This window comes from Dama dama, chromosome 19, assembly GCF_033118175.1.
Source record: "Dama dama isolate Ldn47 chromosome 19, ASM3311817v1, whole genome shotgun sequence".
NCBI classification, from domain to species: Eukaryota; Metazoa; Chordata; class Mammalia; order Artiodactyla; family Cervidae; genus Dama; species Dama dama.
Window position 1 is genome coordinate 68,927,049 of NC_083699.1, and position 25,801 is coordinate 68,952,849.

Genomic DNA, 25,801 nt, shown 5'->3' on the forward strand with positions numbered 1-25,801 from the left:
ACTAAGGTGCAGCACTCTGTTCACTCAATTAACTGCCAGACTCGGTCTCACATTTAGGTCTCCAGGAGTTATTCAGTGACCAGAATGATTCTTAGATTTCAATTCTTCAGACTCTTGGACTCAGATTATGCAAGAAATTAGAACTGCAGCAAATCAGGGTAATTACCTCACGTTGTTTCCTGTGCTCCTAAGGAGCAGGCAATTATATGAAACGGTGGCTAGAAGGGGGAAATGGAATTAGCTAGCCTGCCTTCTCAGGTCACCATCACTGCCCTCGGTGTTTATTTCAATGACTCTGGGCCCCCATGTGAGATGATGCAGACTTAAGTCAGGGGATGGGGCAGACAAGAGGACGTGAAGCTGCTGACAAGTCAGAGAACTTGGGTGTCTCCAACTAAAGAATTTGTTCTGAAACCATTTTCAGGCACAATTCAGCAAGTTAATGTCCTGGTATACCCTCATTCTGTACCTTAAAGTCTGGATCAGTTATGTATATCTGGATTTTGGAATATCCATGGCACTTCTGATAGCAACAAATGGCATCTGGCACTGGAGGGAACCTGCATTCTTCAACAAATTTCTCTAACAGCATCTACAACAAAAGTACACAAAAATGATATGACAATACTAATTCATCAATCAAATTCTTTCAGTAATCTCTTGCCATCAAAATATTTTCAGCACAGGAAGGACGAATTGCCTTTTAGCCAAGAACAACATACAACTTATAAAAGTTTTCGTCCTGGAGAGAGGCTGATACAGAGACATGCTGAGAAAAGAATGGAAGAAAAGGACTGAACAAAAAATCTTCAGAATTTCAGACTGAATCAAAATCTTATCCTTTGTTGTAATCCTCAAACCTCATTTTACAATATACACCTCTGAGAAACCGCCTTTAAGCATTCATAGGTGCCTAATCTTAGGACTCCACTGTTCCACCCAAGGTCACTTCACCTGGGACCCACCCACTGACATTCACCTTCCTCCCTGAATCCCTGGCACCTGTGCTTGTCCCTCCCCTGAAGAATTACACCACTGCCACCGAAGCCCCCAAGACTCATGCCAGGCTTCCCAGGATGGTTCATTGTTATCAATAGTTCCAATGCCTCCATCCCAGTCCAGAATAAAGAGAGGAAAATCCAACAGTCCCCATTTTATTTCTTATAACAGTTTTGTTCATATATAATTCATGTACCATACAATTCATGTACTTAAAGTGTATAGTTCAGTGGCTTGTTATATAACTATCACCATACCCTAAATTTAAAACATTTTCACCACCCAACAAATCCCATACCCATGAGCAATCCCTCATCTTTCCTCAGTCCCCTATCCCCTGACAACCACTAATCTACTATCTGCCTTCATATATAGATTTTCCTATTGTGAGCACTTCATTGGAGGTCCAGTGGTTAACACTCTGTGTGCTTCCACTGTGGGGGGCATAGGTTCTATCCCTGGTTGGGCAACTAAGATCCCACATGCTATGTGGTGCAGCCCCCAAAGAACGAAGTTCTATTCTGGAGATTCCAGATAAACAGAATCACACAGTATCTGGCATTTCACACCCAGCTTCTTTCACTCAGCATAACGTGTTCAAGGTTCATCTATGTTGTAGCATGTGTCATTACTTCACTCTTTTTTATGGCCAAATGTGTTATATGCATACACCACATTTTATTTAACCATTCATCAGCTAATGGCCTTTGAGTTCTTTCCACTTTTTGACTATTTTGAATAATGCTACTATGAACATTCATGTATAAGTTTTCAGGAAAACTTACGTGTTCCTGTCTCTGAGTATATTTAGGAGTGAAACTGCTCAGTCATTTGGTAACTTTATCTTTAACCAATAAAGAACTGCCAGAATGTTGTCCAAAGCATTTCCACCATTTTAAATTTTATAGCAATGTACAGGGGTTCTGATTTCTCCATATGCTTGCCAACACTTGTACTGTCTTTTTGATTACAGCCACCCTAATGGATGTGAAGTGGTACCCTGTTTTCATTTGCATTTCTCTAATGGCTAACTGCTGAAAACACTTTGCACATTTATCATCTATTTATACAAGCTGTTGGCAGATATTCCTATGCAGATCTTTCAGCTACTTTTAATTAGTGTCTTCTTACTACTAAGTTGTAAGAGTTGACTCCTAGGCTTATAAAAGCTCTAGTTAAAACCAAGTTCTGAGTATACACCAGGGCTCACCACAAGTAAAGGCCTATCCCAGTCAAGTTACATGATTTAGTCTTTCTAGAACTGGCAAAGCACCCCATGATTCTGGATATGAGACCAATTTATACCTTTTAGGTCTTCAAATACAATGTCAATAACTATAGAAATTATAATGAAACAATAATGTGAAATCTTTCTCTAAGTAGAACCAGCACATCACACTGCTTAACAGTGCACACTCTAGCCAGAATGCCTGGATTCAAGTCCCAGCTCCACCATTTCCGAGCTGTTTAATCCTGAACTCGTCACTTAATCTGTCTAAACACAATCTTCCTCATCTGTCAAACGGGAATAATCACAGTGCTCATCACATATGGTTGCTGGAAGGGGTAAAGATAATGATAAATGGAAGGTGTGTGATTGGCAAATAGGAAATACTCAATAAATGTTGGTGATTCCACCAGTTTTTAAACGGGACATAGGGGAGCTGAGGACAAAGTGCTACTACCTCCCTGTCATCTTATACCTGAGTCAAGAGCACAGGAGTGCAGATGAGCTTTTATGGTTCATAAGAAGCTCTACAGAAATAATTACCTTTATCTTCCCTGGCTGAGTCTCCTCAATAATCACATTACTTGTGGGCCAAGTTAACACTCCAGGAAGACGACAGATCAAGGTTCTTGCTTTCTCGAAATGATTAAGAGCTTCTAAAAATCTAAAGTCAGAATTACAGAGAAGGTATTAAAGATGAGACATGAATTTCCATTCCCCAAAAGGCACAGAGATTTCAAGCTTACCAGGAATAGTACATTTGACAAATCACTGCACAGAAATATTCACAGTAACCTGTATCTTCTTCAAAAAACCAAGACATTACCACCCTTTGCTTCAAAAGTAATATAAATTAAACAGGAATCTTACCAGGACACTGGCTTTACGATGGCAGGTGCACACTAGTTCGTTAAAAGCTGTAATTTATTTTTTAAAGTTTTCCACAATTAAAACAGAAAACTGAACAAATTTGGTTGTTCCATTTTTATTTAATTTACTAATTTAATTAAAGCAGATCCTTGTAGTGCAACACCATAGGTCCACTTCAACTAATTAATTATAAACGGGGAATTTTTTTTTACCTTGATTCATTTAAAACAGCTATAACAAAACCCCTCTGCTGTAAAACTGTTAAAGAGCTCATGTATTCTGGACATCTTTCTTCAGCTATAAAGCAGTTAATTATTTTAACAGAACAAATGTGTATGCAAACTGTTTTACTATAAATGATATGTTTTAGTGCCAATTTACAGTTTAGAAAAATAATACCAATAGATTCCCAAAGTTCATTCAACCAAAGAATACTAGAATAATGAATTATAAGGCTTTCCCAGTCTCTATTCCTCTTGACAGACTAGAAAAGCAAAAGGTTTCCTGTTCTTCAATCTTGAAACCATCTCCCAATTGAAGAAGTCATTTTTACCTTTGCATAAGTAACCTTACCTGCATAAAAGCTAGACCATCCACCGTAAAGACAGTTATAAAGACTTTAAACCAGACTTTAAACCAGAGACTACACATTACAACAGCAAAAAACCAGCTAGCTTATTGGTCACTGGATGCCAAACTGTATTATTCTGAAATTAAAATTTAAAAGCCTTTCCACAACATTGTAAATCAACTATACTTCAATAAAATTTTTTAAAAATTTAAATGACTTTCAAAACGGTAAACACTTCTTCACTTACCACAACCTCCATGATGTTACACATTTATGTTATTTTCCTAGAGCTAGTGAATATGTGCACGTGGTCACTGCATTAAACGGGTGTGTCTTAAACAACTTACACTAAACTTTCAAATTAATTGCATTTGTCACTACCATGAAAATGACTGCAAAATCCTCACCACCTCTGATTCTTAACAGAGTTGAGCTGGTCAGACAGTAGCTTTAGAAAGTAAAAGAAATTTCTTTAATCTTTAAAGACCTTTAAAGAAGGTTCTAGACAACCTCTAAGGTTGAGTTTCCAAGAGTCCCATTGGTCTGATAACATTTCCTCTAAGCAGTTAAGATGAAAATTTAAGGATAATTAAAAGTTATGAATAGTATTCAATAAGTTAATTATTTCTTTATAAAAGTAATCTAACATACTGGGTCTAAGTGGCAGGAACAGGGAGTTGTTTTTGTTTTTTTAAAAGCTCGAGTCATAATCCTGCCCCTAATGCTCATACAGACATTTGGGGAGGTAAGACATGAAACAGGGAACAGATATGTATTAAAAGTTTGAGTAAGGACTTCAAGTACAAGTTCAGGAAAGAGTTTGTTTGCTTTTTTCCTTATAACTCATGATGTCTTTCAGCAAATATATACTTGATATTAAAACCATCCTCATACAAGTTTTGAGGGGAGAATAGGTGACTGCAGCAAGCCAGGCTTCCTGGTTCTTCACTGTCTCCTGGAGTTTGCTCAAATTCATGTTCATTGAGTAAGTGATGCCACCCAACCACCTTATCCTGTTGCCTGCTTCTCTTCCTGCCCTCAATCTTTCCCAGTATCAGGGTCTTTTGCATTTAGTCCACTCTTCACATCAGGTGGCCAAAGTATTGGAACTTCAGTTTCAGTATCAGTCCTTCCAATGAATATTCAGGGTTGATTTTCCTCTAGGATTGACTGGTTTGATCTCCCTTGTCCAGGGGACTCTCAAGAGTCTTCTCCAGCACAATTCAAAAGCATCAATTCTTTGGCACTCAGCCTTCTTTATAGTCCAACTCTTGGATCCATACACGACTACTGGAAAAATCATAGCTTTGACTATATGGACCTTTGTCAGCAAAGTGTCTTTGCTTTTTAATACACTATCTAGGCTGTCACAGGTCTCCTTTCAAGGTGCAAGCATCTTTTAATTTCATGGTTGCAGTCACCGTCCGCAGTGATTTTAGAGCCTTAGAAAATAAATCTGTCATTGCTTCCACTTTTCCCCTTCTATTTGCCATGAAGTGATGGGACTGGATGCCACGACCTTAGTTTTTTTTGAAAGGTGAGCTTTAAGCCAGCTTTCTCACTCTCCTCTTTTGCCCTCAATAAGAGGCTCTTTAGTTTGTCTTCATTTTCTGCCATTAAGAGTGGTATCATCTGCCTACCTGAGATTGTTGATATTTCTCCTAGCAATCTTGATTCCAGCTTGTGATTTATCCAGACTGGCATTTCGCATGATGTATTCTGCATGTAGACTGAAGGCGGGAGGAGAAGGGGATGACAGAGGATGAGATGGTTGGATGGCATCACCAACTTGATGGACAAGAGTTTGAGCAAGCTCCAGTAGTTGGTGATTGACAGGGAGGCCTGGCATGCTGTAGTCCATGGGGTCGCAAAGAGTCAGACACAACTGGGCAACTGAACTGAACTGACTCTGCATGTGAGTTATATAAATAGGGTGACAATATTACAGCCTTGTCATACTCCTTTCCCAATTTTGAACCAGTCAGTTGTTCCATGTAAGATTCTAACTGTTGCTTATTGACCTGCATACAGGTTTCTCAGGAGACAGGTAAGGTGATATGGTATTTCCATCTCTTTAAATAATTTCCCATAGTTTGTTGTGATCCACACAGTCAAAGATTTTCATGTAATCAGTGAAGAAGTAGAAGAATACTGGAGCGGTTTGCCATTCCCTCCTCCGGTGGGCCACATCTTGTCAGAACTCTTCACTGTGACCCGTCCTTGGGTGGCCCTGCACGGCAAGGCTCATAGCTTCACTGAGTAAACAAGTCCCTTCGCTACAACAAGGCTGTGACCCATGAAGGGGTAATGTAAACCATTAATCTGTATCAATTCAGTCACAATTTATAAATGACATATACTAAAATATAAAACTTATTGTACCACATTATTAATGAGTTTATTAGATTCAAAATTAGAAAGCACTGGTAACTGAATTGTTGACTTTAATAATTAATATTGAAATGCCAGTCCTCAAAGTAAACACAGTTATCATAGTATGCAGGAGAAGATGTCAAAATCACTCCAGAACAGGGATCATCATCACATGAGACTTCAAATGAGTTACCAGCCTAGAGCATAATGTAGTGTGGTTTCCACTAACCTGTTTTTTTTCAAATACACTTTTCCAATTCCACAGTAGGCCAAGCAATCAAGTCCTTCATTGGGGTAGTGTTCAATCATCCTCTTAAACTGGTTTTCAGCTTCAGATAACTCCTTTGGCAGCAATGAGAATAGTGATCACTTACACAGAAAGAAAGGCTAGGAACAGATTTTACCTGAAGGTTGATTCTTTTTGTGTAATATTAAAAACAACTGTATACCCAAAAATTTCTATGGCAAAATTACACCTTCTGGATTTCATTTTCTTAGCAATTACATAAAATATGACCACATGGATATTCAGACACAGAACCAAAATGATCTAGCTCTGGAATGAGACGTTGGCACTGAACACAGGCAATGCACCAAATGAGCATTTACTAACACGCACACAGGGCCCAGTGTGTGCTGGCTAAAAAAGGCATAAGCTCATGGCAAAAAGACGGATTTGGATGCAAATGCACTATAACATATATCCTAGTAAGCACTGCTCCCTTGGGGTCACAGGAATTCCAACAATGTTGCCACAATGTTTTGTGACATAAGACAAATGCTGTGTCTTAAAAACAGCTATTTGTAAAAAAATTTAGAACTTAAAATACATTCTTTTGACTACTCTCAACAGTGGAAGCCTCTGGGCTTTGAATGAATTTTGTTTTGGAAAAAATCCAAATGATATTCAGCTCAAAGTAATACTGGTCATCACTCCATTGTGGGTGAAAAAGGAAATGTCACTACAGACCGGAGTTAATAAGCAGCTCTGAGGCCAGTTCTAAAGGAGGCATTCCAAAGCAAGGACTTTTCTGGAGTAAATACATCAATTTCTTCTGGAGATACTCTGATTAATGAAATTTTTTAAATGTCTATCATTCCTTTACATTCTATCATTCTGTTTTTTTTAAATCAGAATTAAATCAAAGTAAATTAAAAATATAACAAACAATTTCTTCAATTCTGATGAAGCAAAATATGATATTTATTATTACTCTGTTGAGAACATGTCGCCCTGTCTTAAAAAATCTACCAGAAAACAGTCAGTGAGTCCCTAATGGAAGACATGCATCTGCCACATCAGAACAAGGAAAGCAGTCTGTCATGGGGAAAACAACCCTCAGGCTCTGTGGACCACTCAGAGAGTGAACCTCTTTAGGTAGCTGTTAGGGTTAAGCCTAGGAAGCTTGGAGCCTAAGTTGGTAGACAGGGTAATTTCTACCTGAGGTTAATTCTAGAACCATTTCTACTTTTTTCAAAAATCCAACACCATGGAAAGCAGAGTATAATGCTGGGTAGTGCAGGTAAGTAACCTTTTCAGGAGCATGTTAAAGGACCATGAGTAACGGACACCAGGCGTGTTCACACCCACACCCTGACTGCAAGTGGTTATGGGAAGACTGAACTCTAGGAAATAATAAAATACCCAGGTACTTACTATCCAGAACCAAGAGTTATTAACATTAGCATTTTTACTATGTTTTTTAAAATAAAACAGTATAACACAAAGCTGAACTCTTTTTTAACCTCCCGAGTCCCATTCCTCTCTTGCATTACCTTCAACTTGATATATGAGGCTAGTTCATGTTTTTTTGTTTTACAAGATGCAGATAGCCATAAACAATATATACTTCTGCTCTGTAAATATTCCAAATTGTACATAAGTGGTATCACATTGTTTACTACATTTCCAACTTGCCTTTTTCCCTTGATGTATTTCCAAAATTTATCATGATACATCGGGTTCTTTACTTTTTGTATGAATAAAAAGTAGATTCCCACTGGTGGCCTGGCATAACTTTTTTCTAATGGAAATACAAACTACATTTTCTTTAAAAAAAAAAAAACAAAAAACCACAAACTAAATTAAATTTAGGCATTTCAGAAAAAATTATCACTGCTTCTCAGCCTTTTGGCCAAGATCAAGTGTAGAAAAAACTATCAAGAAAGTACACAGACACTTACTGTACTAATCATTTCATGATTTGCATCAGTCAGATCATTATGCTGTACACCTTAAAATTATACAGAACTGTATGTCAATTATATCTCAGTAAAACTAGGAGAGAAAAAAAGTACTCAGAAGGAAATAAGCCCAGATGGGAAAACTATTTTAACACATCTTCTAAAGTTAATGGCATATTTTTTCTAATGAGATGGATGAAACTGGAGCCCATTATACAGAGTGAAGTAAGCCAGAAAGATAAACACCAATACAGTATACTAACGCATATATATGGAATTTTAAAAGATGGTAACGATAACCCTATATGCAAAACAGAAAAAGAGACACAGATGTACAGAGCAGACTTTTGGACTCTGTGGGAGAAGGCGAGGGTGGGATGTTCAGAGAGAACAGCATTGAAACAAGTACACTGTCAAGGGTGAAACAGATCACCAGCCCAGGCTGAATGCAAGAGACAAGTGCTCATGGCTGGTGCACTGGGAAGACCCAGAGGGATGGGATGGAGAGGGAGGAGGGAGGGAGGATTGGGATGGGGAACACATGTAAATCCATGGCTGATTCATGTCAATGTATGGCAAAAACCACTACAATATTGTAAAGTAATTAGCCTCCAAAAATAAATGAAAAAAAATATATCAAAGAAAAAAAAATAAAGTTAATGGCGTATTTTAACAGTCTATTATCACTGTTACAAATCTTACCTCGGGTTGTCCTATTCCAAGGAGTGAAATGGCAAGTCCATAGACTACTAACACGTAGTTAATCATGGCCAGGTTCAATTGCTGTCAATAAAAATCCTCTTGTTAAATATCTGAACATAATTCTGCCCAATTGACACTGTATTGATATGATAACCACAACAGTAAAAGAAGTGTAAACAATCTAAGTGCTATTGGGGTCAAGGCCAAACAATTAGAAAACATATTTTGCAAAGATATGCAATTAAATTGCTATGAAGTGTTCACAGAATCACTGTTATCAGAATTACTTGAAGGCATGGCTCATAACAGAAAAATTGATATCATATTCTTCTGCATAAAAATGGGAAGAGTAATAGACTACATTCTTGGGTTACCCATAAAGTCCATTCGGGTTCTGCCATACCATCTTATGAAAAACTCAAACAAACTTTTACGGCCAACTCAATATTCGCTCTCTCACAATCCTGCATAAACTATTTACCTAGCCAATGCTTTCTTTGTAGATAAAAAGATGTGACTAAAGTGAGTCCAAATCCTTGATTTTGTACTCTAATAAAGAGAAAAGGCCAAGAGCTCTAACGAACACCAACTATAGTGCAATGAGAGTTTAAACCTGGGCTGTAGAGCTAGGGCAACCATATAAGCTGAATCAGAGCATTATCTGCTTCTAACAACCTGGAGCAGGTTCAGCCAATCTCAGCACGGTCTAAGATACACTAAAACAATGAAACCAAAGTTTTGGTTCTCTTCTACATTCCTCTGAAATGCGTAAGCACTGACAAGCAAATCATCAGGAGGTGGTTTTACCTTTATTTTTTGAGGATCTAAACCATTGAGCAACTCTGTGAAGGCCTGGGCGGCACTGCGGCACCGCTGCTCCAGCAAGGCCGTGTAGCCATCCTGGATTAAGCTTCTCAGCATTTTCATTATATTAGCAAAATCCTGCAAAAAGAAATTCTACTTCAGTAGTCTAGAGCTATGCATGTTGAGTCTAAAACGTAAGATGCCAAAGTTCATCATCAAGCAGTTACACTTTATAACTGATTATAAAATATACAAAGCTAACCTTTCTGCATTATAGTCCTTTTTCAGCATAGTACCATTAAAGTAGAAATTAAAACGTACAGCTTTACATCTTAATTCCAACATTTCCAGTGCTGCCCATGACAGGAAAGGGTGGTTCACTTTATAATACTAACCTGTATTCTCTTTACCAGACTAGACAGACAGTGTTTGGAAGTTTTAATAGCAAAAATGGAGAACATTAGCCATCATTTAAGTAAGTATATTATTTGGCTGAGACTTGAACAATTAGACAAGTAAGAACAAGCAATCAATTTATGGGTCACTATCAGATTTTAACAACTGCCCTCGTGCCCTGGAAAAAACCCTAATTCTCAGCAAGAAATGGCTACTTCAATCAGTAGCTCTATTCCTGCCTAACATGTACTTGAATGTAATTAGAATTATTGGGAGAGATATTGTAACACTAGGCTAAATGCAAAGGGAAGAGCATAAAGACAAAATGGCTATAATGCATCCTGAAATAAAGTGAGAAAAACTTTATAATCTGAATATACATGAGCATATACATTATAATTTGAATTCAGATTTTAGTTACACGGCAACAGCTATAGGCCAGAAAAGTGGTATGAAGACTGGAGAAATAAGACTACAGGCTAAACTTACATCTCCTCCCGCCTTGACATACATGTGTACACTGTTCACTGGAGCAGAAAACGCAAATATATGCATGACATTCCTCACTGTTTCTAACAATGAGGATTCAAAAGGAGACCCCACTGCACAAAGCACAGAGGGAAAAACAGTCTGGCCACATAAACAAAAGCTGCCTATTGCTTTCTGTCCAATGTATCCAAGTTGAGAAGAACTTTATCCCATAATACACACAGAAAAGAGCAGGTCTCACATAAACTTGGTATCTGCTATACAGTATTTAAATAGCTCAACAACAGCTATATTTATGTTAAGAATTTTAACACTCACAGATGATGTGCTATCTACACACATACTAGTTTATTAGCCTTAAATGAACTAATTCCATTCTTATCTTTCATTCTAGAAAGCAGATCCATTTGCCTTATGTTTCCATTAGTAATTAATCCTCTCAATATAGTGCAAGTTAGTGGTCTGTACTGAAAGCTCCATGAGTGGGCTGAATGGCACTGCCAGTCCTCAGCATATACAGAGGCCTAAGTAAAAGTGTGTTAAACAAATGAAGGCTCAAAAATATCATTTTTATTTAAGCAATCTTTTGTCTTTACAAACTGTCTTTAATATTTAAGTCCCTCAGTCTTTAGGATCAGTAAAATCAAAATAAAGTGACAATTTAACAACTGTTAGAAATTCTAAAAACGCTTTCACGCAACTAATTAGAAAGCTGTTGAAACTGACCTAAGAGATAAGAAACAAGTTCTAGGGAGGAGCCAAGATGGCGGAGGAGTAGGACGGGGAGACCACTTTCTCTCCTACAAATTCATCAAAAGAATAACTGAATGCAGAGCAAACTTCGCAAAACAACTTCTGATCGCTAGCTGAGGTCATCAGGCGCCCAGAAAAGCAGCCCATTGTCTTCGAAAGGAGGTAGGACAAAATATAAAAGATAAAAAGTGAGACAAAAGAGCTAAGGACGGAGATCCGTCCCGGGAGCTCTTAGGCGGCATTGCTTGGGGTAGGGTCCGGGCCTGAGTGCCCTGAGGACAATCGGAGGGAGCTTCTGTGAGTTGCCAACATGAACTGTGGGAGACCAAAAGAGAGAGAGTAAATTAACCGGCCCGAACACACTGCCGGCCGTTCGCAGAACAAAGAGACCGAGAGGGTCCAGAGAGGAGCTCGCAAGCTGCGGACCGGCCCAGCCCCGCCGGAGGCAGGAGGCAGGGGGGAGGGGAAGGTCGCGGCGAGACACAGGGCGCAGGCACCCGACCGGCGCGGGCGGGGACTGGGGCTGGGGACGCGGAGGGCAGAAGGCGCGCGCACCCGACTGGCGCCAGCGGAAACTGAGACTGGGTCCGCGGAGGGGAGGGGGCGCGCCACACCTGGGGAGAGTGTGCCCACCAAGCCCCTGGCTGCCTGGACCGCTCTGACGGGGAAGGCACAGAGAGCAGGCGCAGCTTTTCCTTCCGTGCTTTTGTGGAACACCCGAGGGCTGGAACCTCGCGCAGCGCGGGGCGCGCTCCATATAGAACAGCCGGGAGCCTGAGCAGCGCAGAAGGAGAGAGCAGCGTCAGCCCCTCCTGGCGGCGCCAGCCCCTCCCCGCGGAGCGACGGAACTAGCTACCTGAATAAGAGTCCACCTCCGCCCGCCTGTGTCAGGGCGGAAATGAGGCTCTGAAGAGACCGGCAAACAGAAGCCAAATAAACAAAGGGAACCGCTTCAGAAGGGACTGGTGCAGCAGATTAAAATCCCTCTAGGAAACATTGTCTACACCGGAGGAGCCTGTAGATATCGAGAAGCGTAAGCTGGAACGAGGAGCTATCTGAAACTGAGCCGAACCCACACTGACCGCAACAGCTCCAGAGAAACTCCTAGATATAATTTTACTTTTTTCTCTTTTTTTTTATTTTTTCAATTTTTTTCCTTTTTTTCTTTTTTCTTTTTTCTCTTTTACTTTCCTTTAAAATCCCCTATTACTCCCCCATTACTCCTTAACTTTCATTTCCATAGACTTTTACGATTTTTTAATTAGGGGGGAAAAAAAAATTTTTTTTTTTCTTTTCTTTTTTTTTTTTTCTTTTTTTTTTCTTTTTCTTTTTTTTCTTTCCTTTTTCTCTTCTATTTTCTATTTTTCTTTTTCTCTTATTTCTTTTAAAGTCCTCTAGTACTCCTCTACTACTCCTTAATTTTCATTTTCAATACACTATAACCTTACCAAAAAAAAAAAAGAAGAGAAGCCCTATTTTTAAACCGAAGATTATTCTCTCCCAATCTTGACTCTCTGTTTTCTACCTCAGAACACCTCTATTTCCTCCTTTCCCCTTCTCTTCCCAATCCAATTCTGTGAATCTTTGTAGGTGACTGGGCTACGGAGAACACTCTGGGAACAGACAGCTGCGTAGATCTGTCTCTCTCCTCTTGAGTCCCCCTTTTTCTCCTCCTGTTCATCTCTATCTCCCTCCTCCCTCTCCTCTTCTTCATGTGACTCTGTGAACCTCTCTGGGTGTCCCTAACGGGGGAGAATCTTTTAGCCATTAACCTAGAAGTTTTCTTATCAGGGCTGCATAGTTGGAGAAGTCCTGAGACTACAGGAAGAATAAAACTGAAATCCAGAGGCAGGAGACTTAAGCCCAAAACCTGAGAACACCAGAAAACTCCTGACTACAAGGAACTTTAAGTAATAAGTGACTGTCCAAAAGCCTCCATACCTACACTGAAACCAACCACCACACAAGAGCCAATAAGTTTTAGAGCAAGACATACCACGCAAATTCTCCAGCAACGCAGGAACATAGCCCTGAACATCAACATACAGGCTGCCCAAGGTCACACCTAACACATAGACCCATCTCAAAACTCATTACTGGGCACTCCATTGCTCTCCAAAGAGTAGAAATCAAGTTCCACGCACCAGAACACTGACGCAAGCTTCCCTAACCAGGAAATCTCGACAAGCCAATCGTCTAACCCTACCCACTGGGTTAATCCTCCACAACAAAAAGGAACCACAGACCTCCAGAATACAGAAAGCCCACTCCAGATACAGCAATCTAAACAAGATGAAAAGGCAAAGAAATACCCAACAGGTAAAGGAACATGAAAAATGCCCACCAAGTCAAACAAAAGAGGAGGAGATAGGGAATCTACCTGAAAAAGAATTTAGAATAATGATAATAAAAATGATCCAAAATCTTGAGAACAAAATGGAGTTACAGATAAATAGCCTGGAAACAAAGATTGAAAAGATTCAAGAACTGTTTAATAAAGACCTAGAAGAAATAAAAAAGAGTCAATTACAAATGAATAATGCAATGAATGAGATCAAAAACACTTTGGAGGGAACCAAGAGTAGAATAACGGAGGCAGAAGATAGGATAAGTGAGGTAGAAGATAAAATGGTGGAAATAAATGAAGCAGAGAGGAAAAAAGAAAAAAGGATCAAAAGAAATGAGGACAACCTCAGGGACCTCTGGGACACTGTGAAACGCCCCAACATTCGAATCATAGGAGTTCCAGAAGAAGAAGACAAAAAGAAAGGCCATGAGAAAATACTCGAGGAGATAATAGCTGAAAACTTCCCTAAAATGGGGAAGGAAATAGCCACCCAAGTCCAAGAAACCCAGAGAGTCCCAAACAGGATAAACCCAAGGCGAAACACCCCAAGACACATATTAATCAAATTAACAAAGATCAAACACAAAGAACAAATATTAAAAGCAGCAAGGGAAAAACAACAAATAACACACAAAGGGATTCCCATAAGGATAACAGCTGATCTATCAATAGAAACCCTCCAGGCCAGAAGGGAATGGCAGGACGTACTGAAAGTAATGAAAGAGAATAACCTACAACCTAGATTACTGTATCCAGCAAGGATCTCATTCAGATATGAAGGAGAATTTAAAAGCTTTACAGATAAGCAAAAGCTGAGAGAATTCAGCACCACCAAACCAGCTCTTCAACAAATGCTAAAGGATCTTCTCTAGACAGGAAATGCAGAAAGGTTGTATAAACGTGAACCCAAAACAACAAAGTAAATGGCAACGGGACCACACCTATCAATAATTACCCTAAATGTAAATGGGTTGAATGCCCCAACCAAAAGACAAAGATTGGCTGAATGGATACAAAAACAAGACCCCTATATATGCTGTCTACAAGAGACCCACCTCAAAACAAGAGACACATACAGACTAAAAGTGAAGGGCTGGAAAAAAGTATTTCATGCAAACGGAGACCAAAAGAAAGCAGGAGTCGCAATACTCATATCAGATAAAATAGACTTTCAAATAAAGGAAGTGAAAAGAGACAAAGAAGGACACTACATAATGATCAAAGGATCAATCAAAAAAGAAGATATAACAATTATAAATATATATGCACCCAACATAGGAGCACCGCAATATGTATGGCAAACGCTAACAAGTATGAAAGAGGAAATTAATAGTAACACAATAATAGTGGGAGACTTTAATACCCCACTCACAACTATGGATAGATCAACTAAACAGAAAATTAACAAGGAAACACAAACCTTAAATGACACAATGGACCAGCTAGACCTAATTGATATCTATAGGACATTTCACCCCAAAACAATCAACTTCACCTTTTTCTCAAGTGCACACGGAACATTCTCCAGAATAGATCACATCCTGGGCCATAAATCTGGTCTTGGAAAATTCAAAAAAATTGAAATCATTCCAGTCATCTTTTCTGACCACAGTGCAGTAAGATTAGATCTCAATTACAGGGAAAAAATTGTTAAAACTTCAAACATATGGAGGCTAAATAACACGCTTCTGAATAACCAACAAATCATAGAAGAAATCAAAAAAGAAATCAAAATATGTATAGAAATGAATGAAAATGAAAACACAACAACCCAAAACCTATGGGACACTGTAAAAGCAGTGCTAAGGGGAAGGTTCATAGCATTACAGGCTTACATCAAGAAACAGGAAAAAAACCAATTAAATAACCTAACTCTACACCTAAAGCAATTAGAGAAGGAAGAAATGAAGAACCCCAGAGTTAGCAGAAGGAAAGAAATCTTAAAAATCAGGGCAGAAATAAATGCAAAAGAAACTAAAGAGACCATAGCAAAAATCAACAAAGCTAAAAGCTGGTTTTTTGAAAAAATAAACAAAATTGACAAACCATTAGCAAGACTCATTAAGAAACAAAGAGAGAAAAACCAAATTAACAAAATTAGAAATGAAAATGGAGAGATCACAACAGACAACACTGAAATACAAAGGATCATAAGAGACTACTACCAGCAGCTCTATGCCAATAAAATGGACAACTTGGATGAAATGGACAAATTCTTAGAAAAGTATAACTTTCCAAAACTGAACCAGGAAGAAATACAAGATCTTAACAGACCCATCACAAGCAAGGAAATCGAAACTGTCATCAAAAATCTTCCAGCAAACAAAAGCCCAGGACCAGATGGCTTCACAGCTGAATTCTACCAAAAATTTAGAGAAGAGCTAACACCTATCTTACTCAAACTCTTCCAGAAAATTGCAGAAGAAGGTAAGCTTCCAAACTCATTCTATGAGGCCACCATCACCCTAATTCCAAAACCAGACAAAGATGCCACAAAAAAAGAAAACTACAGGCCAATATCACTGATGAACATAGATGCAAAAATCCTTAACAAAATTCTAGCAAACAGAATCCAACAACATATTAAAAAAATCATACACCATGACCAAGTGGGCTTTATCCCAGGAATGCAAGGATTCTTTAATATCCGCAAATCAATCAATGTAATACACCACATTAACAAATTGAAAGATAAAAACCATATGATTATCTCAATAGATGCAGAGAAAGCCTTTGACAAAATTCAACACTCATTTATGATTAAAACTCTCCAAAAAGCAGGAATAGAAGGAACATACCTCAACATAATAAAAGCTATATATGACAAACCCACAGCAAGCATCACCCTCAATGGTGAAAAATTGAAGGCATTTCCCCTGAAATCAGGAACAAGACAAGGGTGCCCACTCTCACCACTACTATTCAACATAGTGTTGGAAGTGCTGGCCACAGCAATCAGAGCAGAAAAAGAAGTAAAAGGAATCCAGATAGGAAAAGAAGAAGTAAAACTCTCACTGTTTGCAGATGACATGATCCTCTACATAGAAAACCCTAAAGATTCTACCAGAAAATTACTAGAGCTAATCAATGAATATAGTAAAGTTGCAGGATATAAAATTAACACACAGAAATCCCTTGCATTCCTATATACTAACAATGAAAAAACAGACAGAGAAATTAAGGAAACAATACCATTCACCATTGCAACAAAAAGAATAAAATACTTAGGAGTATATCTACCTAAAGAAACAAAGGACCTATACATAGAAAACTATAAAACACTGATGAAAGAAATCAAAGAGGACACAAACAGATGGAGAAACATACCGTGTTCATGGATTGGAAGAATTAATATTGTCAAAATGGCTATTCTACCCAAAGCAGTCTATAGATTCAATGCAATCCCTATCAAGCTACCAACGGTATTTTTCACAGAACTAGACCAAAGAATTTCACAATTTGTATGGAAATACAAAAAACCTCGAATAGCCAAAGTAATCTTGAGAAAGAAGAATGGAACTGGAGGAATCAACCTGCCTGACTTCAGACTCTACTACAAAGCCACAGTCATCAAGACAGTATGGTAGTGGCACAAAGACAGAAATATAGATCAATGGAACAGAATAGAAAGCCCAGAGATAAATCCACGAACCTATGGACACCTTATCTTTGACAAAGGAGGCAAGGATATACAATGGAAAAAAGACAACCTCTTTAACAAGTGGTGCTGGGAAAACTGGTCAACCACTTGTAAAAGAATGAAACTAGAACACTTTCTAACACCATACACAAAAATAAACTCAAAATGGATTAGAGATCTAAATGTAAGACCAGAAACTATAAAACTCCTAGAGGAGAACATAGGCAAAACACTCTCCGACATAAATCAAAGCAAGATCCTCTATGACCCACCTCCCAGAATATTGGAAATAAAAGCAAAACTAAACAAATGGGACCTAATGAAACTTAAAAGCTTTTGCACTACAAAGGAAACTATAAGTAAGGTGAAAAGACAGCCCTCAGATTGGGAGAAAATAATAGCAAATGAAGAAACAGACAAAGGATTAATCTCAAAAATATACAAGCAACTCCTGCAGCTCAATTCCAGAAAAATAAATGACCCAATCAAAAAATGGGCCAAAGAACTAAACAGACATTTCTCCAAAGAAGACATACAGATGGCTAACAAACACATGAAAAGATGCTCAACATCACTCATTATTAGAGAAATGCAAATCAAAACCACAATGAGGTACCATTACACGCCAGTCAGGATGGCTGCTATCCAAAAGTCTACAAGCAATAAATGCTGGAGAGGGTGTGGAGAAAAGGGAACCCTCTTACACTGTTGGTGGGAATGCAAACTAGTACAGCCGCTATGGAAAACAGTGTGGAGATTTCTTAAAAAACTGGAAATAGAACTGCCATATGACCCAGCAATCCCACTTCTGGGCATACACACTGAGGAAACCAGATCTGAAAGAGACACGTGCACCCCAATGTTCATCGCAGCACTGTTTATAATAGCCAGGACATGGAAGCAACCTAGATGCCCATCAGCAGATGAATGGATAAGGAAGCTGTGGTACATATACACCATGGAATATTACTCAGCCATTAAAAAGAATTCATTTGAACCAGTCCTAATGAGATGGATGAAGCTGGAGCCCATTATACAGAGTGAAGTAAGCCAGAAAGATAAAGAACATTACAGCATACTGACACATGTATATGGAATTTAGAAAGGTGATAACGATAACCCTATATGCAGAACAGAAAAAGAGACACAGAAACACAGAACAGACTTTTGAACTTTGTGGGAGAATGTGAGGGTGGGATATTTGAAAAGAACAGCATGTATACTATCTATGGTGAAACAGATCACCAGCCCAGGTGGGATGCACGAGACAAGTGCTCGGGCCTGGTGCACTGGGAAGACCCAGAGGAATCGGGTGGAGAGGGAGGTGGGAGGGGGGATCGGGATTGGGAATACATGTAAATCCATGGCTGATTCATATCAATGTATGACAAAACCCACTGGGAAAAAAAAATAATAATAATAAAAATTAAAAAAGAAAAAAAGAAAAAAAAAAAAAAGAAACTGACCTAAGAAACATTAAAAATGCTTGAAACTTGCTTCATCCCAACAGACCTTAAAAAGAAATGTCATATATATCTAAAATAGATAAAAGAATTTTAAAATGGCCCATATATTGAAATGAGTATTGTGTTCCATGTTAATATTCATTTGGGGGGGGGGGATTTAAATCCAGTATTTTATTTTAGAAGAAATAGACCTGTATTTACATAGAGCACTGAATTGTCAAAGCAGACTCGTAGGAATCACATTTAACCAAAAGAAACAACTTTTCACCGAAAATAGTCTACAGGTATTCAATGACTGGAATAGTGACTAGTCATGGTTGGTTCTGGAAATTCTGGATTCTGTTGTTCAGTCGTGTCTGACTCTTTGCGACCCCATGGACTACAGCACACCAGGCCTTCCTGTCCTTCACCATTTCCTGGGGTTTGCTTACACTCATGTCCATCGAGTCAGCGATGCCATCCAACCATCTCATCCTTTGTTGTCCCCTTCTCCTCCTACCTTCAATCTTTCCCAGCATCAGGGTCTTCTCCAATGAGTCAGCTCTCGCATCAGATGGCCAAAGTACTGGAGTTTCAGCTTCAGCATCAGTCCTCCCAATGAAGATTTAGGGTTGATTTCCTTTAGGATGGACTGGTTTGATTTTCTTGCAGTCCAAGGGACTCTCAAGAGTTTTCTCCAACACCACAGTTCAAAAGCATCAATTCTTCGGCGCCCAGCCTTTTTTATGGTCCAACTTTCATATCCATACATCACTACTGGAGAAACCACAGCTTTGACTAGATGGACCTTTGTCAGCAAAGTAATGTTTCGGCTTTCTAACACGCTATCCAGGTTTGTCACAGCTTTCCTTCCAAGGAGCAGGTGTCTTTTAAATTTCATGGCTACACTTACTGTCTGCAGTGATTTTGGAGCCCAGGAAAATAAAGGTTGGTCACTGTTTTCATTGCTTCCCCATCTATTTGCCATGAAGTGACACGACCAGTAGTGATGGGACCAGGGCTTCCCTAGTGGCTCAGACAGTAAAGTGTCTGCCTGCAATACAGGAGACCCAGGTTCGATCTCCCAGATCCCCTGGAGAAGGAAATGGCAACCCACTCCAGTATTCTTGCTTGGAAAATCCCATGGATGGAGGAGCCTGGCTACAGTCCATGGGGTTGCAAAGAGTCGGACACAACTAAGTGACTTCACTTTCTTTCTCTTTGAAACAAGAAGCAGATAGTGTTAAGTCCACTGACTTTGTTCTTTGTTCTTTTGAAGGGACCAGATGCCATGATCTTTGTTTTTTGAATGTTGAGTTTTAAGCCAGTTTTTTCACTTTCCTCTTTACCTTCAACAAGAGGTCTTTAGTTCCTCTTTGCTTTCTGCCATAAGAGTGGTGTCATCTGCATATATGGGGTTATTGATATCTCTCCAAGCAATCTTGATTTCAGCGTCAGCTTCATCCATCCCAGCATTTCGCATGATGTACTCTGCATATAAGTTAAATAAGCAGGGTAACAATATACAGCCTTGACGTACTTCTTTCCCAATTATGAACCAGTCCATCATTCCATGTCTGGTTCTAACTGTTGCTTCTTGACCCACATACAGATTTCTCAGGAGGCAGGTAAGGTGGTCTGGTATTCTCATCTCTTTAAGAATTTCGCACAATTTTTTGTAATCCACAGATTCTGTTCAAGTTTCTATTTCTTTCTGAGTCAGTTTTTATAAGCTGGATTTTTCTAGAAATTTGTCTATTTCACCTATATACATTTTCAAATTTCTTGGTATAATGTTCATAACAGTATTTTGATATAGTAATTGTAATATTAAAGAGTCTAAGTAATGTACATTTTCCATTCTTGAAATTGCTTTATTGTATCTTCTTTTATCAGTTTCCATGTGTGCTCAGTCGTTTCCAACTCTTTGTGGCCCCATGGACTACATGGAGGCTTCCAGGCCCCTCTGCCCATGGAGTTTTCCAGGCAAGACTACTGGATGGGTTGCCATTTTCTTCTCCAGAGGATCTTCCCGACCCAGAAACAGAACCTGAGTCTCTTGCGTCTCCTGCACTGGCAGGCAGATTCTTTACGAGCATCACCTGAGAAACCCGTCAGTGTCTGCTGCTGTTCAGTTGCTCAGTCATGTCTGACTCTTTGTGTTCCCATGCACTGAAGCGCGCCAGGCGTCCCTGTCCTTCACCATCTCCTGGGGTTTGCTCAAACTCATGTCCATTGAGTCGGTGACACCATTCAACCATCTCATCCTCTGTCACCTGCTTCTCCTGCCTTCAATCTTTCCCAGTATCCGGGTCTTTTATAAAGAGTCCATTCTTCACATCAGGTGGCTAAAGTATTGGAACTTCAGCATCAGTCCTTCCAATGAATATTTAGGGTTGATTTCCTTTAGGAGTAACTGGTTTGACCTCCTTGCAGTCCAAAGAACTCTCAAGAGTCTTCTCCAACACCACAGTTTAGTTTCCATACTGGTGTGTAAATTTTATTTACATTGTCAAAGACAAAGAGTCAACTTCTAGCTCCGTGGATCCTTTATGTGTTGTTCCATTTCATTACTTTCTTTTCCTTTTAATAGGTAAGAAGTAGACTTATTTAGAGAAAAACACACTCCACAGAGTGTGGGCCATCTCAGAAGTTGAGAGGCTCATTTCATTATTTTCTACTTTGTTATTTCCTTCTACTTTCTTTTATTGTTGTTGTTTTTTCCCTTGTTCTTGGGAGGAAAGTGTCACTAATTTAAAAGTCTTGGAAATCCCCTGGTGGTCCAGAGATTAAGGCTCCACACTTCCAATGCAAGGAGTGTGGGTTCAATCCCTGGTCAGGGGACCAAAGATCCCACATGCTGCAGCAATAAACAAGTAAATACATAAATGTCTCTGTTCTTTTAATATATGCATTCAGCTTGATAAATTTCCTTCAAAGTAATCTTTTAGCTGTATCCCTTGCATTTTTTAAAATGCTTTCTTTGAGAGCAGTTTTAGGTTTACAACAAAACCTAAGAGGAAGGCACAAAGATTTCCACATACTTCCTTGTTCCCTTAAACACATAGCTTCCCCCACAATCAGTATCACTCATCAGAATGACATACAGTTGTTTTTTTTTTTTTTCTTAAACCAAGGATTAACCAACACTGGCACCACATAATCATCCAAAGCCCACAGCTTACCTGTGAACCCTATGGCTCCCTCTTGGTGTACATTCTATAAGCTCAGACAAGTGCATAATGTATCTATCATTTATACTACCAGACAAAGCATTTTCACAGCCCGAGAAATCCTCTGTGCTCTGCCTATTCATTTCCTCCCCCTTAAGGTACATTTTCTATTACTTACTCAATATCACAGAAAGAATTTTATATACAGTTATCTGATAAATCAAAGAATAAAACGCTTGCTCCTTTATGGTTTTATGGTAGGTGTAATAAAACTGCAGGTATTTAAACCTTTTAAAATTATTTAACTTAAAAGTAAAAACTTTGGGAAGCAAAGATCACCAAAGCTTGACATCTTTGGAAAGACGTACTTGTTCCTTGTAAATCTTTGGGAAACAAACACTTGTGCAGTATTAACCATTAGTTAAATCTCAGATTCATATAATTACCCCAAGTTAAAATTTAAATTAATTATAGTTTGGTCTCTTAGCAATCATCTATTAAATTCTATGTCCATAATTAAAATTACATTAGAAAAACCCCAAAACTTAAGAGTGGTCCGTGATTAGACTTCATTCCAGTCACAAAAGGTTATGTTCAGAGAGTCTCTTTCCCTTAGCAAAGTCTCTGCCTTTACCTGATGTGCGGCTCTGGAAGACTTAGAAAACTGTTTCTCCAAGATGTTTTTCAAATCTACCGGTAAAGTTTCTTGTGAACCAGGGCTAAAAGAGAAAAGTACTGTTGTGAATTATTTTAAAACAATCCTGCTTATAGAAAGGAAAATACTATTATTTACTGAAAATCATATCAAACATTAAGCAAATGGAGAGTCACAAATCCCTAAACAGAAATATTACCAAGATGCTGATTCTCTGCCAAGTAATTTCTAAATTTAATAAAACCCCTATTAAATTAGAGGGGAAGGAAGACCAGATGAACTCATTATACAAACATTATCGAAGAACAGCTTAAGACAAAAAAGAAATTTGGGATTTACACTGATCATCAAGTTATTACAAATTTAAGTCAACCAAATACCTGTGATATTCCACACCAATTCTGCAACATCAACTGAGAGTCCAACAATTCAACCCTAACACCAGCTGCAGAGTTAGTAACTCAGGCCCCACAGGCAAGGGGCTCAGTCCCACACGGCTGCTCTCACTTCAGCCACAGTGCAGTACCCAGGCTGCCCATACTTATGCCCCACTGACTGCAACTTCAGGGGTTCCTGTGACCACCCCTTAGGTTCAACTATTCCTGAGGACAACCCATAGAACTCAGGAAAGCACTTTACTTACGGTTATCAGTTAATTGTAAAGGACAGAGGTCTGGAGCAGCTCAGGAAAGGACGCAGGGAAGGTGTGGGGGGCGAAGTACCACGCTGCTTTCACACTGCCCCCGAGTCACTGCTCCCCGCCATCTCCATGTATTCACCAACCCAGAAGTTCCCTTAACCTCTGTGTTTAGAGGTTCTTATTGAGGTCTCATTACACATGCATGAATGATTAAATTACTGGTCACCTGTGACTAAACTCAATTTCTAGCTCCCTTCCCCTCCCAAAAGATTGGGGGGTGAGGGGTGCTGAAAGTTCCAACCAATCACACGTTTTACCTTTTTGGTGACCAGCCTCAATCTTGAAGACAGGGGACCAGCCTTGAGTCACCTTATTAGTATAAACTCAAGTAGGGAGGAAGGAGCTCCAAAGTCTTTCGGAAGTAACCAAAGACTCTCTCTTTACTCAGGAAACTCCAAGGGTCCTAGGAGTGCTGTGCCAGGAACTGGGGACATGGACCAAATCTATTAACATCTTTCTTATACCATACCCTCTCGTAGCTTAGTACCAGTATGAACACTGCATTTTTTTAGAGGAAAATATGGCAAAGTTAGTTACATATACCCTTTGATGGCAATTCCTACTCTAGAAATTCCTCCTTCACTAACATCTATACCATGAAATATCCTACAGCCATGAAAATGAAGAATGTATATATCCATGGTCTGATATGGGAAGGTAGTCAATGCATTTTAGAAGAGATAAAAGCAAGCTAGAGGCCAAAATGGTTCTAACAATGAAAATGATAGTGTTAACAATGATGATAGTTCCAGTGTATCGAACATTTACCATGTTCCAGGGCTCTAAGAATTTTATGTGGTTGTCCTACTGGGGCTTCCCTTGTAGATCAGTTGGTAAAGAATCTGCCTGCAAAGCCAGGAGACCCAGGTTCAATTCCTGGGTTGGGAAGATCCCCTGGAGAAGGAAATGGCAACCCACTCCAGTATTCTTGCCTGGAAAATTCCATGGACAGCGGAGCTAGTGGGCTACAGCCCATGGGGTCGTAGAGTCGGACACGACTTAGCAACTAAACCACCAAACCAACATCCACTTTATTATTTAATAACCTCATGAAATAGATACAATCAAGAAGAGTACTCCGTTTGAAAACAGAAACAAAACATCAGGAAAATCGAGTTATCTTTAACACAATGGGTTGAAATTTTAACTATGCATTCAAAGAATAAACATGTAGTGGGTTTTGGTTTCTTTTTGTGCTGAGAGAAGAGGGGTGAGGAGGAAGACCCAGGGCTTTTCTAATAAATAAGAGAATAACATAAGGCACTATGGCTTTGCTTTGTATTTAACTTTTGTAGCACCATCAAAAAATGGTACTTTACTAATTTCTCTTAGTGCTATGATATTCAAATGATATTAATTCTCCTTGAAGCACCTATCAAGGAATCAGCCTTCAGATACAAAGAGAAAACTGAAGACTAGTGGAACTGTGGCAAGGAAGGCTTTGCAGTTTCACCAGCATCATTTTCATTGTTTTCATGAATTTGTTTCTACTGTAAGATTTACACTTCCACTTTGCCATCAATTTACATCACTGTAGGTAACGGGAGATTAAGTATAAAGATTGGTGCCAAGCGTTCCTACTGTTAATTGGGGGAAATGCTTGGTAGAACCAACTTTGTAAGTGGTTGGTCTATTAGTAAATCCTTTCCTCTAATGGGATAATGACTCAAAAGGGCCTCTGAATACACACACAGCCGTGTCAGGGCACGTAGAATTAGTTTCCAGATGGTCAAGAAATGATTAATAGCGATTTCTAAAGAAAGGCACCAGAGAAGAACTGAGAGACAGGTGAAATCAAGTGAACAGTGAAGGAGATTAAATGTTTACTTTACAGTTATCTGCATATTTCTTCCTCTTCTGAGCATGTATTTTGAAATTTTAGAAAATTAATGCTGCCATATCTCCTATTATATGATTCAGTTAATTAACATCCAGGATTAAATAATCCTTTAGCCAAAAATGATCTTCTTCCAAAGACATGCCTAGACATTTGAAAGAGACGTACTTATCATAATACACATATGCAGAAGTAGCTACTACTTGAAAGAGATTTATTTCTCCTTTCTTCTTGGGAGGTGGACATTATGGAAACAAAATAAAGCAAAAGCAAAAAAAAAGATAAGAAACATACCTGAACTTCTCCAATTCATTGTTTCGAGATTTTTGTTTCCCTTTATATTTTGGAGGCTGACCTGCGAATACAAAAGTATTTGTTCCTGAAATCTGTACATAAAAATCTACAAGCTTAAAAGTAGAGTTTTTTAAAAAATGTAAATTGGAATAATAAAGCAAAGGGAGCGATATTGTGAGTCTAACAGGTAAGCTATTAAAAAAAAGCTATTGATAATGTTTCTCTATGTATGCCATAAAATTACTTTAAGAATAAATTATAATGATGATTATCATTTAACCCTATAGTAGATACAGAGGCGATATAGTTTACAAAAGAGATATAGAAGGCTACAGTTGTTT

The 25,801-nt window shown here is 38.9% G+C and overlaps 1 protein-coding gene across 9 annotated transcripts in view; it reads right to left on the minus strand.

The window, feature by feature from the left end:
• Window positions 1–25,801, minus strand: part of TTC3 (tetratricopeptide repeat domain 3) — a 124,708-nt gene that overhangs the window by 51,497 nt on the left and 47,410 nt on the right. For all 9 annotated transcript variants that reach the window (XM_061167333.1, XM_061167332.1, XM_061167334.1 and 6 more), the window contains 7 exons: window positions 25,461–25,521; window positions 22,609–22,693; window positions 9,735–9,869; window positions 8,928–9,008; window positions 6,271–6,383; window positions 2,771–2,891; window positions 470–592 (listed from right to left, as the gene is read on the minus strand). In XM_061167333.1, coding sequence (XP_061023316.1) covers window positions 470–592; window positions 2,771–2,891; window positions 6,271–6,383; window positions 8,928–9,008; window positions 9,735–9,869; window positions 22,609–22,693; window positions 25,461–25,521 — 719 coding nt within the window. The remainder of the gene's footprint in view (window positions 1–469; window positions 593–2,770; window positions 2,892–6,270; window positions 6,384–8,927; window positions 9,009–9,734; window positions 9,870–22,608; window positions 22,694–25,460; window positions 25,522–25,801) is intronic.